This window comes from Cricetulus griseus, assembly GCF_003668045.3.
Source record: "Cricetulus griseus strain 17A/GY chromosome 1 unlocalized genomic scaffold, alternate assembly CriGri-PICRH-1.0 chr1_1, whole genome shotgun sequence".
NCBI classification, from domain to species: Eukaryota; Metazoa; Chordata; class Mammalia; order Rodentia; family Cricetidae; genus Cricetulus; species Cricetulus griseus.
Window position 1 is genome coordinate 164,805,131 of NW_023276807.1, and position 20,631 is coordinate 164,825,761.

General features: G+C 41.1%; 1 protein-coding gene across 8 annotated transcripts in view; it reads left to right on the forward strand.

The window, feature by feature from the left end:
• Arhgap24 (Rho GTPase activating protein 24) overlaps positions 1-15,204 on the forward strand; it is a 363,589-nt gene extending 348,385 nt beyond the window's left edge. For all 8 annotated transcript variants that reach the window (XM_027388508.2, XM_027388510.2, XM_035452655.1 and 5 more), the window contains 4 exons: positions 877-950; positions 3,300-3,421; positions 8,977-10,054; positions 14,356-15,204. In XM_027388508.2, the coding sequence (XP_027244309.1) occupies positions 877-950; positions 3,300-3,421; positions 8,977-10,054; positions 14,356-14,599 (1,518 nt within the window). In that variant the 3' untranslated portion in view covers positions 14,600-15,204. The remainder of the gene's footprint in view (positions 1-876; positions 951-3,299; positions 3,422-8,976; positions 10,055-14,355) is intronic.
• The last annotated feature ends 5,427 nt before the right edge of the window (positions 15,205-20,631 follow it).

The window sequence follows — 20,631 nt, forward strand, 5'->3', positions numbered from 1 at the left end:
TTCTTCTGTTCCTAAACACTTTTGTCTTCTGTGTTTCATAACACTTTCAGGAGCTTCCATTGTACCACAAGAGAATACTTGAGTAGTTGTAACAGGGGCCATCTGTCTTGTGAAACCTAAAATACATACTGCCTGGCCATGTAAAGAGAGAATAAATCAGACCCCATTATCAGCTGACCTTTTTGTGGCCCTTCTATGCTAGAGGACACTCTACAATCGTCAACACCACAGACATTAATTCTTTGTGAAAACCCCTTGAATGAGCCATCCCAGTGCCCTACCCCCAATGATGTGATGTAGACATGTACTGGACATGTCCCATGCAGAGAGGTGCTTGCCAACAGGCACACGTGTGTTGAGATTCTGTGCATGTTCACCTGTTTGTTTGTTTGTTTGTTTTCTTTTTGTAGATACCTTTATTGCAAATGAAGCTATCTTCTGTTTTCAAGTCAACTATAAAGAAATTTTTCAATGTTAAATCAGCCTCACTTTTAAAACTGTTTCTAAAATAGTAGCCTTATATTACACAGCAGCTCTGAGGAATGTGTCTCTAAGCAGTTGGTTTATTATGCAGAAACCACATGGCATATTTGAATGGTAGAGTCTATTGGGCCACTGTCTTTCACTGAAATGTTATCATGCAATATGTGACTGTATTTATAAAGGTATTTAAAATATTTGTGCATCTTTGAAAATATTTCTAAATTGTTCATTGGTGATAGGGGAACATTTCCAGGGTAGGGTCATCCCACGACTATGTTTTAAAAAGTAATAATAACAGCCAGAAAACCTGTATGGCTATTTCCTATTTGCTTGAATCTCAAGACTAAAACAGATAAGATAACATCCATTCCTTCTTTTCTTGTTTATACTCAGGGTGTGAAGGAATTAACAAAGCAAGTGAAGAGTTTGCCCGTGGTTAACTACAACCTCCTGAAGTATATCTGCAGGTAAGAACTTCCCTCCACACAAAGTTAAACCAGACAGCATTATATTTAATTTGGTGGTAATTTACATGTAGCAATGAATAAAACAACCTGGGCATCCAGCTTAGTCTCACAGAAAATTAATAAATTTGACAAGTTGATCTCAAGGAGTTCCTGTGCATTCAAATTCACCTGATTGTTAATGTGGTGGTTTTAAAATGGCTCTCACATCTAGACATTAAAGATATATCCCTCCAGGCTTTCATCAGTCATCTGTGGGGTTCTTTTAAGAGAGCCACATGTGGGCCTTCTGATGAGGAAGTCGGTTTGGGAAGGCCGAGTCTGTCATGGACTATTTTCTTCTACACCTTTATGCAAATTTCCCTCATTTTCTGAGTATAAAGAAGTAGTGAAACCAGATATGTCACACAGTCATTATGAGGTTCAGGGGACTGGGCACTGTGGCATTCACAGACAATGTAAGAGGGAGTTCCATCAGATCTCTTCCTAGTGATTGCTGCCTTTAGAGTCAGGTAGGACTTTCAACTTCACACCTTCCAAAAGCAAGACATGTTTTAACCAACACATATTTACAAACACAAAAAGCTTTCATCCAGGAATTTTTAATTCACTCGGGTTATTGTGCAAGGCAAGAGAAGTTTACCTCCTCAAGTAAGTGGGAAAATTAGCATGTTTGAATCTACTGCAAGTCTGAATGAAATAAAAATATTCCACTTGAAACACTTAGGCGGTCTTTTAAAGCTTTATTTTTAAAATGTTTAGGTATATGTGTGAATGTCATCTATGCATGTTCCAAGTATACATGGTGACAGCAGAAGCCAGAGAAAGATGGGTAGCCTGGGGCTGGAATAGTTGTGATCCAGCCATTGTGGGTGCTCCAAACAGAACAGTTTTCCTACTGAAACGTACCCGAGGTTGCGCTATTTGGTACCCTTTATTCTTTATCACTTAGTAAGTTGATATATATGTGTTTACAGTTTTTCACCAATAGAACTGACATTTTCATTCCCAAAATGTTTGTGCTTACATTTTAATAGATTATAGTTGGAGCTCACAAATTCCCCCATGACAATAGTGATTCCTCTTCTATGCAGTCATGGCTTTTACCAGATGCTCTCATATACCATTCTCTTACTGTGTATATAAATAATATCCAAGACATTGGGAGCATGCTAGTCATCTTTTTATTACTGTAAAAAATACCCCTAGCTAATCAACTTTAAATAATAAATGGTTGATTAGTTTCAGTTTCAGAGTATCAGATGTTCAGTTCGTTGTCGATCGGTCCTGTTGCTTTGCTCCTGCCATGATGCAGGATAACAAGGAAGAAACATGGGACAAAGCCATTTGCTTAGTGACCAAGGTTGTTTTTAAATCTTCAAGTATCTTTTATTGGTAGGCCATGTGCTGCCTTTGCTTATTGCATCTCAGATCACTGCATTTTTCTTCAGTTAGTACAACACCCAGGAGATTTATCATTTCTTCACAAATGTCTTTAAAGTCAGGCCTAGCTACAGTTGCTCAGAGAACAAGGACTGAGGTTTTTCTACCTTCTGTCTTTTTACACCTACCCCTCTATGTGTGTGTGTGTGCGTGCGCGCGTGCGTGCGTGCACGCGCGCGTGTGCATGTGCGTGTACGTGTGTTATGTTCTTTTTGACATTTTGATTATTTTATTGTTTGAGAATCCACAAGTGGATATTATGTGTTTAATCAGGTCCACTAAACTCCCTTCCCTCCAATTTCTTCCCTATTCCCTCCCAGTTTCATGTGCTCTGTGTGTGTGTGTGTGTGTGTGTGTGTGTGTGTTTGTCTCTCTCTCTCTCTCTGTCTCTGTATCTCTGTCTTCCCCTCTCTCTCTCCTCCCTGTTATCCATTAGAGGCTGAATCTCCTCACTGTCTCCTTCAAGGACACCCCCATTGTGACTACAACCTCCCACTAGACTTCATCTTTGAGGGCTCCATCATTTCCCAACAGAGTCAAATGCCTTTAACAAGAGCCTTTGTGGTGGGTTCATGTAAACCACAACAGAAAGGAATGCATATCCTTGACTCTCAAACCCCACAGCAACATCTAAACATATTGGTAATTTCCCACTATACACTTAATAGGCAGTGGAGACAAAACTACACCACGCTGGAGAGGTTCTTTGATATAGTTCCAAAAACCTGATGTCTCATCATTTGCACTGTAATTTCAATACATTGCAGTGAGAGATGTTTGAATCTCCATATAGTTTTGTTTCTGTAGTCATCTTTGAGTATATTTCAGTTCATACATTTCCCAATGATCCATTTTATTCCACTAAGAAATTGAATCTCGCTGTTTCAATGGTAATCTTGCCACCACCAGGTTCCTGGATGAAGTGCAGTCCTATGCAGGAGTTAACAAGATGAGCGCACAGAACTTGGCAACTGTCTTTGGTCCTAACATCCTGCGCCCAAAGGTGGAAGACCCTTTGACCATAATGGAGGGTAAGCAAATGACAATTACCTTGAGTCCTAACCAGGAAAAGTATCAAGAGCCTCCTGGTTGGCTTCAACCTATTCTCACTTCAGCAAACTACTAAGAAAATAAGTGAGACCACAGTTTCTCCATTAATTTACTCTGATTATTCTTTAAATGTAAAATATTTTCTTTTGAGAAGACAGAGCTTTCTTCACGTTATTTGACATACAACTGTAAAATGATTCCACGATAGCACTCAGTAACAAAGGAACTTGCGTAGATCAGTCTATCACCTGAAAGTTAGCAGACAGAACTGGGAACAGTATTCACTTTGCAGTCTAGTGCAATTGTCAGGTCACTTTTAGTTAATAAGTATTTGTGAGCCTAAAGAGATTCAATGATTTCAAATGGTAGACAAATTTGACGTTTTATATAACAGTACTATTATTATTATTTACTTGTTGAAACCTAAAGGGATTGTTACTATTCAAGTTGCAAAACTTTTCATGTTGTTTCCATTAATAATCTACCTCTATTTACTTCTACCAACCTTAAAGATTGGATGACTTTCTTCTTTCACTTGTGGGCACTATAGTCACAGTTTTCAAAAATGACTCAATTGAACATCTCAGAGCTTAATATGCAATTTGGAAGAAGTATATTTAGTTTTAGTTTTACTCAGAGTGTACTTAGTCCCAAATAAAATAATAAGCTCACGTATGAGGCTCTTCCTTTCTTGAAAGTCCTAAGATTCTTATTCTACATTTTGAGTGTGAGAGACAAAGCCACTGAATATGTGCCTATCACCTTAGCTTAACTCTTTTCTCTGATATTAGGGAAATACAAGTTAGCATCATGGTTTAAGGAAAAAACAATCTAGAGAATTTAATCATATCTAAAGAATTTAATAGACTTAAAAATGTTTCTTGTCGCCGGGCGTTGGTGGCGCATGCCTTTAATCCCAGCATTTGGGAGGCAGAGGCAGGCAGATCTCTGTGAGTTTGAGGCCAGACTGGTCTCCAGAGTGAGTGTCAGGATAGGCTCCAAAGCTACACGAAGAAACCCTGTCTCAAAAAAAAAAAAATGTTTCCTGTCTGGCCACAGATAAAACCAATATGACTCAGAGGGTCACCAAATAGAATAGAAAGAGATGAGTGTGAGAATTGAGTAAAAGAGGAAAAATTGACCATGGTGGGAGTGGGATTAGAGAAGGTACAGGTGGAAATAACCAGAACAGATTATATACATATACGAAAATGTTAAAAAACACATTTAACAAAAATTAGAAGAAGAGAAAAGGCAATAAAGTAATATCTTATAGACTGAAATCCTAAGAACAAAAAATTAAAGTTCAGATGCCTGGACACAAAAGTCTGCTGTGGTAGTTGCTCTACTTGACATCCTAGAGTCATCTGAGAAAGACCTGGGACACAAAAGTCTGCTGTGGTAGTTGCTCTACCTGACATACTAGAGTCACCTGAGAAAGAACCCTCAATAGAAGATACCCTAGATCAGATTGCCCTGTGCACATACATCTATGGGAGTCTCTCTGGGCTGCTATGATTGATGTGGGAAGATCCAGCCTGGAAGTGGTGGAACTATTCCCTGACATGGGGCCCTGGAATCTAACTGCAGAGAAAGCCAGCAGAGCACTACACATTCATGCCTCGTTTCCCCCTGATCTTGACCCCATGGACATGGCTAGCAGAGCACAACACATGCATGCCTCTTTTCTCTTTGATCTTGATGGCAGATGTGATGTGACTTCTTGTGACTCTCCTGCTTGACTTCCCTGCTATGATGGAATATAACCTAGAATTGTGAGCTTAAAAAATTTCATTTTTTCCTAAGTTGCTTTTTTTTGGAGTATTTTAGCACAACAACAGAAATGAAACTAGAACAGCTGTATAATTGCATTTATATATTAAGTTTCAGCAAAAGCAAAACTGTAGTCATAGAAATTATAATAGTAGTTATGGGTGGGAGATGTGGGTAAGAGGTTGACAGCAAAAGGGCACAGGGGAAATTACCCATATCATAATTAGGTAGTTTTTCCAGGACTATGTACACTTGTCATAACTCATTGGATATCTTTGGATGTAGAAATGACAGCTGTATAGGTATTTGCTGCAAAAGTATAACTCAAAATTATATTATATAAAATACTGCCTATGTATCCTTACAGGAAAATTAAATTCTTAGCCAATGCTTATAAAGAAAACTGCCTGGATATGGCTTTTTAATTTAACCTGCACAAAATGATATAAGCCACAGGGGAATTGCTGGACTGTGCAGCTCAGTGTGATTCCAGAGTTAGCTTAGACTCTGCATAGTAGGCTGGTGATTACAGATGCTTGGACATCATTACTGGGGCTGGCTATCCTGCACTAATATTCTCAGAAAGAAAATGACAGAGAGGAGTGGAGGGAAGGAAACAGGTCTAGTTCATGGGGTAGCAGGCACATGTCCTCACTACCAGTTACAAAATTGAAAATCACTTTGCAGGAGACTATTGCCATTTCTCACCCCAGAGACTAGATGGTAGGGAAATGTCCCAACACACAAGAAAGAACATTCTGAATCTGTGGGACCTTGACACTCACTCTGCCTTGTGGCAGGCACACTTTATTCTGGATTTTTGCAAGCTCATCTTGAAGAAACAGGAAATTTGTTGTTCAGTTAATTAAATGCCTCCCAGATCCATAACTACAATAAAAAGCAGCGAAGCTTCAAATGCTAACATTCCAGTTATGGGAGAAGAGGTTCAGTTTTCCCCAAATACTAGGCAAAGCCATATGCCGTATGAGCTGTAAATCCTCAAAGCTGTGCCTGTCACACAAGCAAGTGTGCCAGTGTCATGCTCCTGATTTCAGTGGTGAGAGGGTTGAGGACCACTTTAAATATTTATGTTCTATTTTAATCCACATATATGCATGTGCTTACATCTTTATGTATACACACACAGCTCATGCAGTTTCCTGCAGAGGCTAGAAGAGGCTGTCACCTACCCTAGAGTTGCAGTTATGGGCCGTTGTGAGCCACACATCTGGGCGCTTGGAACCAACCTAACTGCTGAGTTGTTTCCCCAGTCCAGGCCATTTAAATTTCTTTGAAATTTTTACATTAGACCCACTGCATTGAAAATGTGCCTAAAGATCCAGAGATTACCAAGAAACAGAAGCTGTATATACCCTACAAAGCATTTTCATTGTTTTGTTTTTTCAGCCTGCAATGCTGTTACAATTGATGGTGATTCAATGAATAATTGTCTTTAGTTTCCTTGTTAGAATTGGCCTAGATTTAGTTATTGTCGCTCCACTATTAAATCCTAGCATTGGCATGTGCTAGATAGATGCAGAATTTGGAACCAAAAGACTGGATATTAAACTTTACCTTGGTCATTCTCCATCTGTGACCTTAAACAAAGACGTTAACCTTTCCCAACCCCACTTTTCATCTGAAAAGTGTTGCACCCTATCTCATAGACTTTAAAGAGACTTTATTTGTGACATTCTTGAAATGTCCCCACTCATTACCTTGTCTCTCAGACACAGAGGAGTCATCTAGGGGTAAATGAAAGTGTATCCAGGCAGGTCCTGAAGTTGTCACTGTTTCTAGACTGCTCTTGCTTCTGTCACATGGAACCTACATAGAAGCATAAAATCTCACATTTTACTCAATGACTGTTGCAATTAGAATCTGCTTTTTAACAAGAAATGCACATTGATGTTTATGAACCATAAATCCCAGTAACATTGGTCTGGCAGCTACCCTGTCACACTGGAAGTATTAATTAATTTTGAATTAACCATCACAGAAATAGTGCAGGACACAGATGGACATGACATTTTTCCTATTTAGACTGGATTTAAATATCTAGGTGAGGTGTTGCTTTAAGTGAAATGGCAGCCATGTTGCACATTGGGTTGTTGCTCCTAGTTAGACCAGTTAGCTGACTTAAAGCTTTTTCTAGTAACTGCAATGCTTGAACTTCCCAGGAGTTGGCTCTTTTTATCCCCAGTGAATCAGTGATACTTTACCCTCTGAACATCTCTTTTTTGTTGTTGTTGTTGAGAAGTGAATATGTTTGTTAATATGCTGGGACCTTGGATATGATTCTCCTTCCTTGTTGCTTCCGTTGTTCATTGTCTTTATAACAATTCCATAAAGTCCATCCTTTTACTTATGTGGAACTTTTGAAGGTTGTATGTTTTGGGCTTAGTTGTCTGTGAGTGGGTAGAGATTTGTGTAAGTGCCTGGAACCAAGAGTCATTATGTCTATCACAGGTTCTATGTACCCGATGAGCCAAGTCAACATCAGCTAGACAGGCAGGGCAAAAGTTCACCCTGCCTTCAGTGTCTGCTTGTGCCTCGAGGTCAGCCAGAGGGGGGGGGTGGGAATCTGCAGGTTTCTCACTTCTTTCCACTGCAGGAACATATCCGTAAGTGAGATCATTGCCATCTAAACTCTCCACATCACAGTTTTATTCCCAGGGTTGTCCTTTTTTTTCAAGTGTTGTCCTTTAATGTCTGGATTGGTTAAGTGTTTGTCTGTCTTAACTGTTACTCATTGATTCAGAGGAGAAGGATGGTTTTGACATGTTTTATGTAATTAATTGAAAAAATTACCTAAAGCAAGCTCCTAGTAGGTATGGGGTCTTCAGGGGGAAACCCAGAGAGGTCAAATGATGGCATTTCTCCATGACAGACCTTTGAGCTTCCTTCCAATACAATTCTGCCTATTGCAGTGGCTGCAAGACTGTTGGTTGTTACAAGGAGTGTGGATTTTTAATTTTCAAGTTATGATGAAGGGGTACCAATATCCATTAGTACCCAAACCACTTAAAATATCATGGAGTTCCTCCTTCCTTCAAGATTTCTCTAAGATACTTAATTTTTTAAGTTAATTTCCAGAATCCTGAAAAAGTTGATTCTAAAAATTGTTGCTAGTGCTTTTATGGAAAACAGGAATTGTAGAGATCCTCACTCTACCATTATATCCAATGTTCCTTAGCTCTAAATCTTTTTAATGACAAAAGTCACATGGAACTTTATTGCCTTATTGTAGTAAAAAAAAAATAATGGACCATAGACTCTATTTAAACACAATACTAGAGCAACAGCGGTGGGTTAAGTCAACATGGCCCTTCTTAAGCATTTTCACTATTAGAAATGGTAAACTTCCAATAAATGTTGTATACGGAATAAAGTCCATTTTCTAAAACATATTACTCTGAGGTCAAGGCCAGAATCTGACCCAGTTTGTGACCCAAGTCAAGATGCTTAATCTTTAAAATAATGTAATAGTGACTATGTGTGTAGGTACATAGTATACATACATACATACATACATACATGCATACATATGTATCCATATTTGTACAGTTCATGGCACAGACTAGATGCTCAAGAAACTTTAGCTTCTATTGTTAATATATATTCAATAACAATATAAGTTGTTATTGGTAATAGTCATAGTAAATTTCTTTTAAATATCTTCCCTCAAGAGTCCAATTCAAAAGTGGGAAATACATCAAAACCACCCCCACTCAACTCTATTTTATTTTCTGTGTAATTACAGGCACTGTGGTGGTCCAGCAGTTAATGTCAGTGATGATTAGTAAACATGACCGTCTCTTCCCCACGGACTCAGAGCTACAAAGCAAGCCCCAAGATGGACTGAGCAGCAACAACAATGATGCTCATAAGAAAGCTACCATGGGTCAGTTACAGAACAAGGAAAACAATAACACCAAGGAGAGCCCCGGCAGACGGTGCTCATGGGACAAGCCTGAATCACCCCAGAGAAGCAGTATGGACAATGGATCCCCCACAGCTCTATCAGGCAGCAAAACCAACAGCCCAAGGAACAGTATTCACAAGCTGGATGTCTCCAGGAGCCCCCCTCTCATGGTCAAAAAGAACCCTGCCTTCAATAAGGGTAGCGGGATAGTCACCAACGGGTCTTTCAGCAGCAGCAATGCAGAAGGTGTCGAGAAAACTCAGACCACCCCTAATGGGAGTTTACAGGCCAGAAGGACCTCTTCCCTGAAGAGCTCTGGTACCAAAATGGGCACTCACAGTGTGCAGAACGGAACCGTCCGCATGGGTATTTTGAACACTGACACACTAGGGAACCCCTTGAATGGCCGAAGCATGAGTTGGCTGCCCAATGGCTATGTGACCCTGCGAGACAACAAACAGAAGGAACAGACTACAGAGTCAGGCCAGCACAACAGGCTCTCCACCTATGACAATGTCCATCAGCAGTTCTCCTTGATGAACCTCGATGACAAACATAGCGTGGACAGTGCCACATGGTCCACCTCCTCCTGTGAGATCTCCCTCCCCGAGAACTCCAATTCCTGTCGCTCCTCTACCACCACCTGCCCAGAGCAAGACTTTTATGGTGGGAACTTTGAGGACCCTGTTTTAGATGGCCCCCCACAGGATGACCTTTCTCATCCTGGGGACTATGAAAGCAAAAATGACCGCAGGAGTGTGGGTGGCCGAAGTAGCCGTGCCACCAGCAGCAGTGACAACAGTGAGACATTTGTCGGCAACAACACCAGCAACCACAGTGCACTTCACAGTTTAGTTTCCAGCCTGAAACAGGAAATGACCAAGCAGAAGATCGAATATGAGTCCAGGATAAAAAGGTGAGTAAGCTTGGAAATCATTAGTTACCAGAGGGTGGCGACAACTTCCTACATTGATACTAAGTCGTATGGGACCAAATATGGTCCACCCAGGAGATCTGAGCTCAGCTCCTCCATTTACTGGTTGCCAGCTGTAAAATGTTGTGGAAGTTAGGCACCATCTACCTCAAAAGCACACAAGAAATCACTTACCTTGTTTCTGACACAAGAGAAGGTCCTCATCAATTCAATGTCCCTGTCTATAGTAGAGGAGACCTAAGGATAGGACAATCACCTCCTGCTTTCACTGGTAAGATATGCGTAGGATTAGAGTCAAACAAGAAGTAGGGTAAAGTGTTGGGTTGAAATTTAAAAAGCAAAGAAAAGTTTTATTTTCGTTTTTCACCATTTAACTCTGAGAGAGTACTTTTATCTCACCACTGTCTCAGACTGGGAAGAAGCTGATGAGCTCTGAGAGATGACAGGTCCAAGGTGACACAGGACTTGCAGGGCTCATTTTCAAGCCCCGACTTTTACTCTGAAATGGGAATCTGTAGAGACTTAGAAGAGCAGACACAAAGTCGATTAACATAGGGAAATGTGGTCTAAGCAAGGTATAAGATACATTCTCATGAGAGTGTAGTTGTGTTAAAATCTATTTCATAGCAACTTGCACTCTCCTATAAATGGCCAGGGCACAAGTTTTGCTTAGCAGCTTCCATGGGGAAGCAGACTGGGTGAGTCAAGGGCCAGTAGTTGTGTTCTGTGGCCACTGAGTTCTTGGTTGTCAGTGCCCCATCTATACTGGAGCCCAGGACTCATGGACAAACCCTTATGCTAGAGACCTGAAGATCACCCAACCCTGCCATGGTCATAGGATTATAAACAGTTTAAGTTTATGCTCTTTTAGTGCAGTGTAAAGCAACAAACAAATGCTGAGTTATTGGGCCAGGAGAAGTCAGGGCACCACAAGGCATGGCTGACCCAGGTCCAAGCCATGTTTATTGGAGATCCTCTTCATGAATTGCTTGCTAAGGTCATCAATAATCTGAATTTCATCAACTTCCTTGATTGCTCCAAACCCCACAGTTAGTTATGAAATTATATGATGCAATATATATGTATATGTCTTCCATACAAAGATGATAGATAAATGGATGATATATACAGTTGAATGTAACATATTGTAATATGTTTCCCATCTAATGATTAATTACAAAACAAAAGATAGCACACTTTCATAAGCTATGGATAATTAAATATAAATTAAAATACTGCTTAGGGGACTGGAAAATTACTTCCCCTGCCAAAGTCTTTCTGTGAGCTTCATTGGAAGAAAATGAGGTTTTGTAGTTTTCTCCCTAGCATTGTAATAACAGGTGGTATTAAAAACAGATTGTCATCTTATGGGTTTGTTCATTTCTAGAAATCTGATAGATGTGTGTTATGAGATCTATAGAGGGTTTCAGACAGCTTTACAAACAGCAGAACTTTCAAAGAGAGTGTCATTTCTCTCCCACTGCCAAGCCAAGGGAGAGGACTGGCAGGGCTGTTTCACACCCAGAACATGGGATGTGCAAGGGTTATTCATTACTTCCCTGTCATTGCTATACAGAATTACACACTTTTCTTCTAATTCTTTTTTTAACCCCACCTCATCAATACTATGGATGGATGGAGACAACAGGATGAGTGGTGGAATATTACATTTTGTCTGTCAGTCACTGCTGTGCACTGTTTTCAGTTTCAAACACATGAGTATGAGTTTACTGTTAATTCCAGTCCATCTCTGCCCCAGCTTCCAACTTCGTGTTCTTAGAAAATAATGAGTTGTACTCAAAGAAATTCATTTCTATGATATCTGTTATTTGGTCTGATGAATCTATTCTCTTATTAGTTCAGGATACTGTATACAACTGAAATATATACCTGTGTATAACAGTCACATATAGTTGTTAATCAGACCACATAAATCTGTACTTCTCTGATTTTTAACCTACGTGTGTAGAAATTTTGAGAAAGATACCTTAAAGTCTCATAACATTATTCTGGGCTTGTCGGTGCATCTTTATGAGTCTGTTAGGATTTTTAATGGATAACTTAATGCCCTACAAAATGTTCAGGATCATTCATGCCCTTGATAATCAATCCTTTGATCATTAAATAAATGACATTTTTGTAGTAAAGGTTTCTCCTAAAGTCCACCTTTCTGATACTACTGTGATGGAGTGTTTCTTTCCTTATAAAATTAGCATGTATTTCTTCCATTTCTTCATTTACAAAATACATGCTTGATTATTGATCTAAGGCTGTAACTCTTTAAATATGATCTATTTCACTGATCCCCTCCTTGTCTATCTTATCTCCCCATCTTCTCAGTTTTTCTCTCATCATAACTTCACTAAGGTGTATTGAACATTCTTAATCTACCCACCCACCTTAACTTTTGCTTCTTGTTTAATTTTCCTTAATTATTAGCCCATGTGACACTCTGTGTCTTTCAGGTCGGGTTACTAGTAATGTAATTCTTTTTTTCTAAAGATCCAAGTTTGACAATTGTAGAAATTCATGAGTTAGACTTTGTTTTTATTCCCTTCCTTGAAAAGAGAACTTGTGCCTCAAGATCTCAGTTGAATCCACTAATACTTTTTGCCTTCTCATATACCAGAGTCCCAATCTTCAGTATAGGGCTAACACTATTATAGACTTCTACCTATTATCTTATGTTGCATTTATTCCTGGGTCCCAATATCTGAACCTACTATTACTTTAATTTTAACCTTGACAAAGCATTCATAAAATGTTTATAAAATTATCCAGCATTGTTATGTGTTTGTTTTAAGGAAATTCCTTTTTGTTTTCTGCTCAGTCATTTGGCTTCCTGGAAATGTTTAACACAAATACCTTTGATATATGTGTATGTAAATACAGTTTCTGCATGGGTTACACTTGGCATTTAAGCTTCAGCTTTTTTAACATATTTAGTCCAAAAATTATTTTAGGGAGTATAGAGACTGTATTGTATGGTCTGGGTGACAACCAGCACACTTCTAGCCTCTTAAGTGAAAATTTGATTGTGTGCTGCAAATAGCTTCCTTAGCTATCAACTAGTAGAAAGGATTTGTTCTGTTCTGCTTTGCTTTTGGATTCAAATTACTTATAAAAGAAGGATAGTTTCAAATTCATTTTAAATATCTTGTTATCTGATCAAATGTACAGATTACGTAGAAGGCTTGTCTTTTTCAAAACAAAAAATTAATTGAAATTTCAGTCTTTAATTGCTATTAAGGTAATCCAGTTTTTTAAGTTCCACTGGTTGAATGAGCCCTGTGATACTTGAGCTCAAAAGAAGAAGAGTGAAAGTCAGCTTTTAGCAAATACATGCCATCAAGGACCAAATTCTAATACTCCTCTTTTAAAATAATAATACACAAACACAAGGAAAATGTCTACTGCAAAGAAACTTCATTAAATTCTATTCTTATCAAAGCCTGGTTATAAAGATACAAAGTATCCACGTCCTGTAAGAGACTAACAATTTGGAAGAACAATGGAAATCAGTGCTAACAATTGTGGACAGCACTGTGAATAGAAAGCAGACAGGAGGATGTTTATTCAGCTCCCACCACTGCCACCTTCCTGCCAACCATGTGGGCTTCTTTTTTTGTTGTTGTTTTTGTTTTTCATGACGTGGTTTCTCTAACAGCCCTCGCTGTCCTGGAACTTGACTTGTAGACTAGAATGACCTTAAACTCTCAGATATCTACCTGCTTTTGCTTCCAGAGTGTTGGGATTAAAGGAATGGGCCACCATGCCCTGCTACGATTCAGGTTACTATTGGTCCTTTCATATAGTAGGACCACACCCTCTTAAAAAAAACTCTATCCTAATCAGGGTATGTAGCCTGATTCTCACTGTTGCTGAAGCAGTTTCCTTAGAAAGTCTTGTGATCATCCTCCTTTCCTTCCACTTCCATCACACTTTGCCATCCATTCAGTAAAGCCAACTTGCCACAGTGTGCAGGAGGCTGCCCCTGCCTGTGTCCCTCTGTGCTACACACTTGAGTCTCCACTTTGTGTGCGCTGACAAGCAAGCACTTCCCAGGGATGTCCTAGAGATTTGTGACGGTGGCACTAAATCACAGTAGCAGATAGTAAATCAATAGCACCAAGAAAAACCTTCTCAGGCGTGGCTTTGATGCTTCCACAGGGCATGATCTCCTACATGCTGCAGACAGTTTAGAAAACAGAGCTCATTCGCTCTCACATTTTCAGAGACACGGCATTCACTTGTCTCTCATTTCCCCCTCCCATGCTCCGCAGCTTAGAACAGCGGAATCTGACTTTGGAAACAGAAATGCTGAGTCTCCACGACGAACTGGATCAAGAAAGGAAGAAGTTCACCATGATAGAAATCAAGATGAGAAATGCTGAGCGAGCCAAAGAGGATGCCGAGAAACGGAATGACATGCTCCAGAAGGAGATGGAGCAATTTTTCTCCACATTTGGAGATCTGACAGTGGAGCCCAGGAGAAGTGAGAGAGGAAACACCATATGGATCCAGTGAGCCTCTCTCCGATGTCCTGGACCACTCCAGGGAGGAATCTGGGAACTTGGGGGCAAACAGTATGGGGGAACAGTGTGGGTTCAGGTGGCTAGTCTGTGTAGAGCTTCATCTGATGAGGAAATCTCATTTACAGACATCACTATCCATATCTGCAATGTGTACCAAAGTTCTATCGCGCTCCATAATGCTACTGTCAAGTGTTACAACTGGATATGTGTATAGAAAGTAGTCTTTAAAATGTCAGCTAATAGTAAAACGCATATCTCAATGATGATTTTTTTTATTGCAAGTCCCGTATTTAAATGTTGAATCAATCAATATGTTGTTGCGATTTAGCTTGCATTCAAGCTTCACCCCTTGCACTTAACATAAGCTATTTTTGGCATCGTGTTATCATCCGCTTATTTTATAGATCAATATTTTTATTTCCCCTTTTGCTGAGGAAATGAAGATGAGAAGAAATATAAATATATAAAGATATATAAGATGAGTTATTAAAGTCAAAAGAATACTTTGTGGCTGTGCTGTTTGTGCCAATAGACCTTGCCATGACCAAAAAGAGAAATGTAAAACAGTTTTATAAAATATAGTAGATTCACCAGGTACTTGTCAATGGTTCTTTAAATTCTTCAGTGCGGGCTGGGGAGGTGGTTCAGTGAGTGTGAGTTTTTGCCATGTAAGCACGGAGACCTGAGTTCTGATACACACCAACCACATATAGATCCAGATGTGGCCTCACACACTTGAGTTTTGATACACACCAACCACTTAAAGATGCAGGTGTGTGTGTGGCCTCACACCAAAAACTTCAGAACTGGGAGTAGAGGAAGCCAGAGCTTGCTGGACACCAACCCTGTTACAGGAGCCTTATTCTGGGGAGACACAACATGAAAGCCCATGTAGGGAAATAATGTCAGACCGAAGTAATAGTTCTACCAAAACACAGCATGGAGAGCCGGGTAACTAACTGGGGGGTGTATATGAGGGGTGACTTATGGGAGCATGGACATCTCAAATGCTACATCACTGAGAAGCCCACCCCAGGCTGAACAGCAGCTCATAAATGACAGCTCATGTCATGTGTTCCCAGAGTTCTCTGCACCCCATGCAAACAATGCCACATGTTAGAGGGTCTCACTCCTCAGCAGTCCACACTGTTGTATAATCTTGGGAATGGAGGAGCTTTGTGAATCTGAGTTCCAGGGACTTCCTGAAACTTGTGAATTGATTACCTCCTGAGTCTCAGTGAGACTCCCTCCAGGATGGACAGTTTCATTGCCATGCACCAGTAGACTACCTGAAAAGCAGCAAGTTCCAGGCTCACTGAGAGATGCTGTCTCAGTGGAATAGGTCAAAATATAATGGGGGAATACACCTGACCCTATTCTCTGGCCTCTACCTACATGGGTGCTCAAACCTATACTCCCTCCCTTCCTCCCTCTCTCCCTCCCTCTCTTTCTCCCTCTCCCTCTCCCTCTCCCTCTCCCTCTCCCTCTCCCTCTCTCTCTCTCTCCTCTCTCTCTCTCTCTCTCTCTCTCTCTCTCTCTCTCTCTCTCTCCACACACACACACACACACACACACACACACACACACACTTATATTTGCTTTTTTTATTTTTCTCTTCTTTTTTCTCTTTTTGGTTTTGAGAGACAGGGTTTCTCTGTATTGCTTTGGAGGTTGTCTTGGAACTCGATCTGTAGACTAGGCTGGCTTCGAACTCACAGAGATCTGCCTGCCTCTGCCTCCCGGGTGCTGGAATTAAAGGCATGTGCCACCAACACCTGGCTCTATTTGCCGTTTTATTTCTGTGATGACCTGACATTGAAGCTCTGTTGAAAATTCCTCCTCCAGCTGTGCTGGGAGATCACAGATGTGACTGAAACTCTCACACAGGATGCACCGTATAGGGAAGGAATGGTAAAAAACTGCATTCATCTGTTGTGCATTTCTTGCCGTTCTGAAGTAACTCTCCGCACATCTTGCTGGCTGTTGGAGGATTTCTTCACACCCTTAGAAAGTTGGGAAGCGATGCATAATCATCCTTACCCCACAGGCTTCCAGCCCCCTCCTCCAGACCTACCAACAAATGGGTAATCTATCTGCCTGAGCCTGTCTTAAATGCATGTCATTTTGTGACATCTTTCTCTCACTCAGGCTGATGTTTGGGATTTTCTCTGCCTGCAACCTCTCACTTTCTACAACTTATGCTAAATAGAAGTCCAGCACAGAGTTGAAATTTTTAATGAAAATGTAGTAACCCTCCTGTTATTTCAACTTTTGATTTCTGAGGGATATGGTGCTAACTGATGGCAGCCACAGTGGCCATGGATATCATGAGCAGCATGGCCACCTGGGCTTCAACTAAAAGCTTAGAAGATGTCTACTATAAACTGGGATAAGAATGAATTAGAAATTAATAGTTGGATAGTATGAAAAAATTGTTTATGGGGGCTGGAGAGATAGCAGTTGAGAGTGCTTGCTACTCTTACAGAAGACTAGGGTTCAGTTCCCAGCACCCATGTGGTGGCTCACAACCATCTGTTACTCCAGATCCAGATTCCGGCCTATTCTGGCTGCCTTGGGTACTGCATGTATGTGGTGCACATACAAGCATGCAGAAAAAACACCCATGTGCATTGAATAATATTTTTAAATATTCTTGCTACATCCTCCATTCACAGACTTAAAATTGTCTTGTTGCATGATAAATAAAAGACCCAAAGACAGATATTGGGCTTCAAGCTTCAAGCTGAAGATGAGAAAAGCAAAGCAGCCAGCCATTAGCTCTTCTCTCTACCTCAAGTTGAAAGGGCTGATCCTGGGCTCTTCTCCAAGCCTCAGATTTCTGCCTCTCTTCAGTGTGGCTGGAAAATATATGCCAACTCTGAGACCTTGTTCCTGTCTTAAATACCTCTCATGAGTCCTGGGATTAAAGGTGTGAGTTCTGTTACTCTTTTAGACTGATTCAATCTCATGTGAGCTTGGTGGCCTTGAACTCAACGAGATCCAACAGCCCTTGTCCCCTGAGTCCTAGGATTATAGGTGTGTACCACACTGCCCGACTCTATAGCTTGAGACTGACTTTGCTTTCTGAATCCTCAGACAAGCTTTAATAAATCATAAATAATATGACACTAATGTGTCCTGCAACTAAATGATTCTAAATTACAAGTTCAAGAGAAACAATTTGATTCCAGATGTTTAGCCTATACCATTAACTTCACTGGTCAAATCATATGGTACACTTTAGAGAGAACACTATAAATAGAATTGTCTGTGCAACTGGAACGTTGATGTTACATGTTTAAAAAATCTAACTGTATCTTACATGAATCCACGAATATCTAACTATTTATTAATGTACATTGTTCCCAGAAGGGAAAGTGTGGCCTTTGTCATTCAGGGTTGTGTTGAAGACTGTGATGTCAGCCACAAGTCCCATGGTGTCTCCTGTGAATATCTAGAAAGGTGAAGGTAAATTCTGTGATCTGAGACTAGCTTCAAACCCTAGCCCTGCAATTCATAGCTAGACAAACTTTGTAGGAGCGAGACAAGACTTATAAGCCTGAAGTAGGAAAGACAACTGTGCCTCCTCTGTCCTTTTGCTGTCAGGAGAGAGTGAGATAGCTGATTTGGTTAGGGTAATGCACTGCATAGTGAGTGCTTACTTAGCAAAGTGCCAGCTCCCAGCCTCACATTGTTTCCTCTGGAGACTAAAGCTGGGACCTTCCCTGACAACACAGACAGCAGCCAAAGCACATCACAGACACCAGCATAAGACAACCCAGTCCCAGGGACTCAAATGTCTTATGTCTCCCCAGCTTCGCCTGAGGTTGACAGCTGGGAAGGAGCACCAAAATCACCCTTTCTGTTTCTGCTCCAAGATGATGACAGTGGCATCTCAGAACTAGACCTAAGATCAAGAGAGTTACACCTGCAACTGTGCTTCATCAACACTTTCTGCCACTGCATGTTAAAAGTATGGAGTAAAATATAACGAAGTACCCAAGGATATAGTCCAGCATGCCTTGGGGTACCAAGTTGCTGATAAAAATCATGGGCCATACACCACGAAAGTAAGCAAGGCTAAAGCTCATAAAGACACCACAGAACCAAGACTTTTCTGGAAGTCCTGGAGAACAAGGAAAATGTCACCAGGAAGGACAAGAGAGTTGGTGGGAAGCTTTGCTGCCTGTGACCCAGCAGGTGTAAAGGTGCCTTAAGGGCAGACGTTAGGGAGCCTATTCAGTGTCATACAAACCATGTGCCTGGCTATGCTGCTAATCTGCACTGTGCATCAACTCTACCACACACCGTGAGACCGAGAGATAGTCTTAGGACCTGTATTGCTTTGGCAGTTATTCAAAGAAAGTAGGCAAGCTGAAATCCTGAAATAATGGAGTCGTGGTGTCTTGTTTTTCTTTTTTGTTTACTTGTTTGTTTCAAGACAGGGTTTCTCTATGTAACAGTTCTGGCTGTCCAGGAACCCTTTTTGCAGACCACACTGGCCTCGAACTCACGAAGATTATTCTGCCATTGCCTCTCCCCCACACATTGCTGGAATTAAAGATGTGTGGCCACCACCACCGGATATAATGGCACCTTGTTAAAAATGTCTGGAAGGCTGGATCCCCAAGGCCCATTGCACAATTCTCTTTGTGGTCCTCTTGATTGCACAGGTGGGCAATGAGTTGAGAGTTAGAGCTGACCAGCTGAAAGGCCTCTTGCTGTTTTGGAAAGTTAACAGTCTCCTGGGCAGCATACCTAAATGGAAAGTCAAACTGGCTAAAACAGCCTTTCTAGAACACCATTTAGGGCTGAAGTCCACATTGAAGTGGACTTTAATTAAGATACTCTTAATTAAACCATGTGACTCAAGCAGGTGAGACCAGCCCACACTGCCAAGGTCACTTTTCTTAGAGAGTAAGGGATTGGGAAAATGTAGTGTTAAACAGCAAGACACATGGGCTCTGTGTAAGGCGTTTCTCACCTGTAACAGAAACACTGACCATGCAAGACAGCCTGCTAGCCTGTCTTCCCAGAATGTCCCCTCCATGCCTCCTCATGACTCAGAAGATATACCACATAAGAGTGATCTTCAAGTTCTACAAGTTCTGGGGTTCCAATGGTGGTCCTCCCGTGTTGGGAGGTAGGGCCTTGTGGAGGTGATTATGTTGTTAATGCTCTTTTCTCCAGACAAGGCTGGTTTTCACCTTGGAAATGAGTTTGCTCTGGAAACACTAGGCTGCTTATTGTGACAACAGATGTTTGAAAGGTAGGACCTCTGGCTCTTGGTCCTCCCCACATGGCTGACCAATCTTAGACTTCCAGTCTCCCTACCAGGAGCCTAAGAAAGTTGCTTCTTTTGTAACTGCCTGATTCTAAACATAACACAGTGTTAACAGCTACAACACGACAAAAATGCCAGTGTTTTGCTCCTATGTCTTTAGCTTTGGTTTCCCGTGGTCCATGTTACCCAACCCCCACTCCACTTCTCTGCCTCTATGTGATTCCCCATGCAGTGCTCAGTGCATTCCCTCCTTCACCTCCAGCCCTCATGCCCTAGCCAGCCTCATGTTTTTCCATTATCCCTCTAGAGCTGACACCTGGCCCTTGCCCACCCTAAATCCTCCTCTCTAAATCACAGCATCTTCTGAAAGCCCCTCTGCTGTGCTGTCTTTCTTCCAACCTGCACAGCACTGGCCTGAGGCTAAGGGCAGGTACTGCTTTCTTTCACAGCGGTGTCAGGTTTCTGATCCTCCTTCCTCTCTGATGGCCTTAGATGCTCAGCTCACACAGCAAACATCTGTGCCCTTCTCTTCCCCTCAGTCCATGAGTTCTGCTACACCTTGACCATGTCTCAAAACCATATACCCCATCTGAACATCAGGCAGCCCCACTTGTGATTACACCTCATTCATTCTACAAGTTCCTAAACATTCCTGCCACACATCCACTCTCTAATAACCACTTCTCTTTTAGGTCAGTCCCTTTCACCCATCTACCTTTCTTGGATATTCCTTAAAAGGG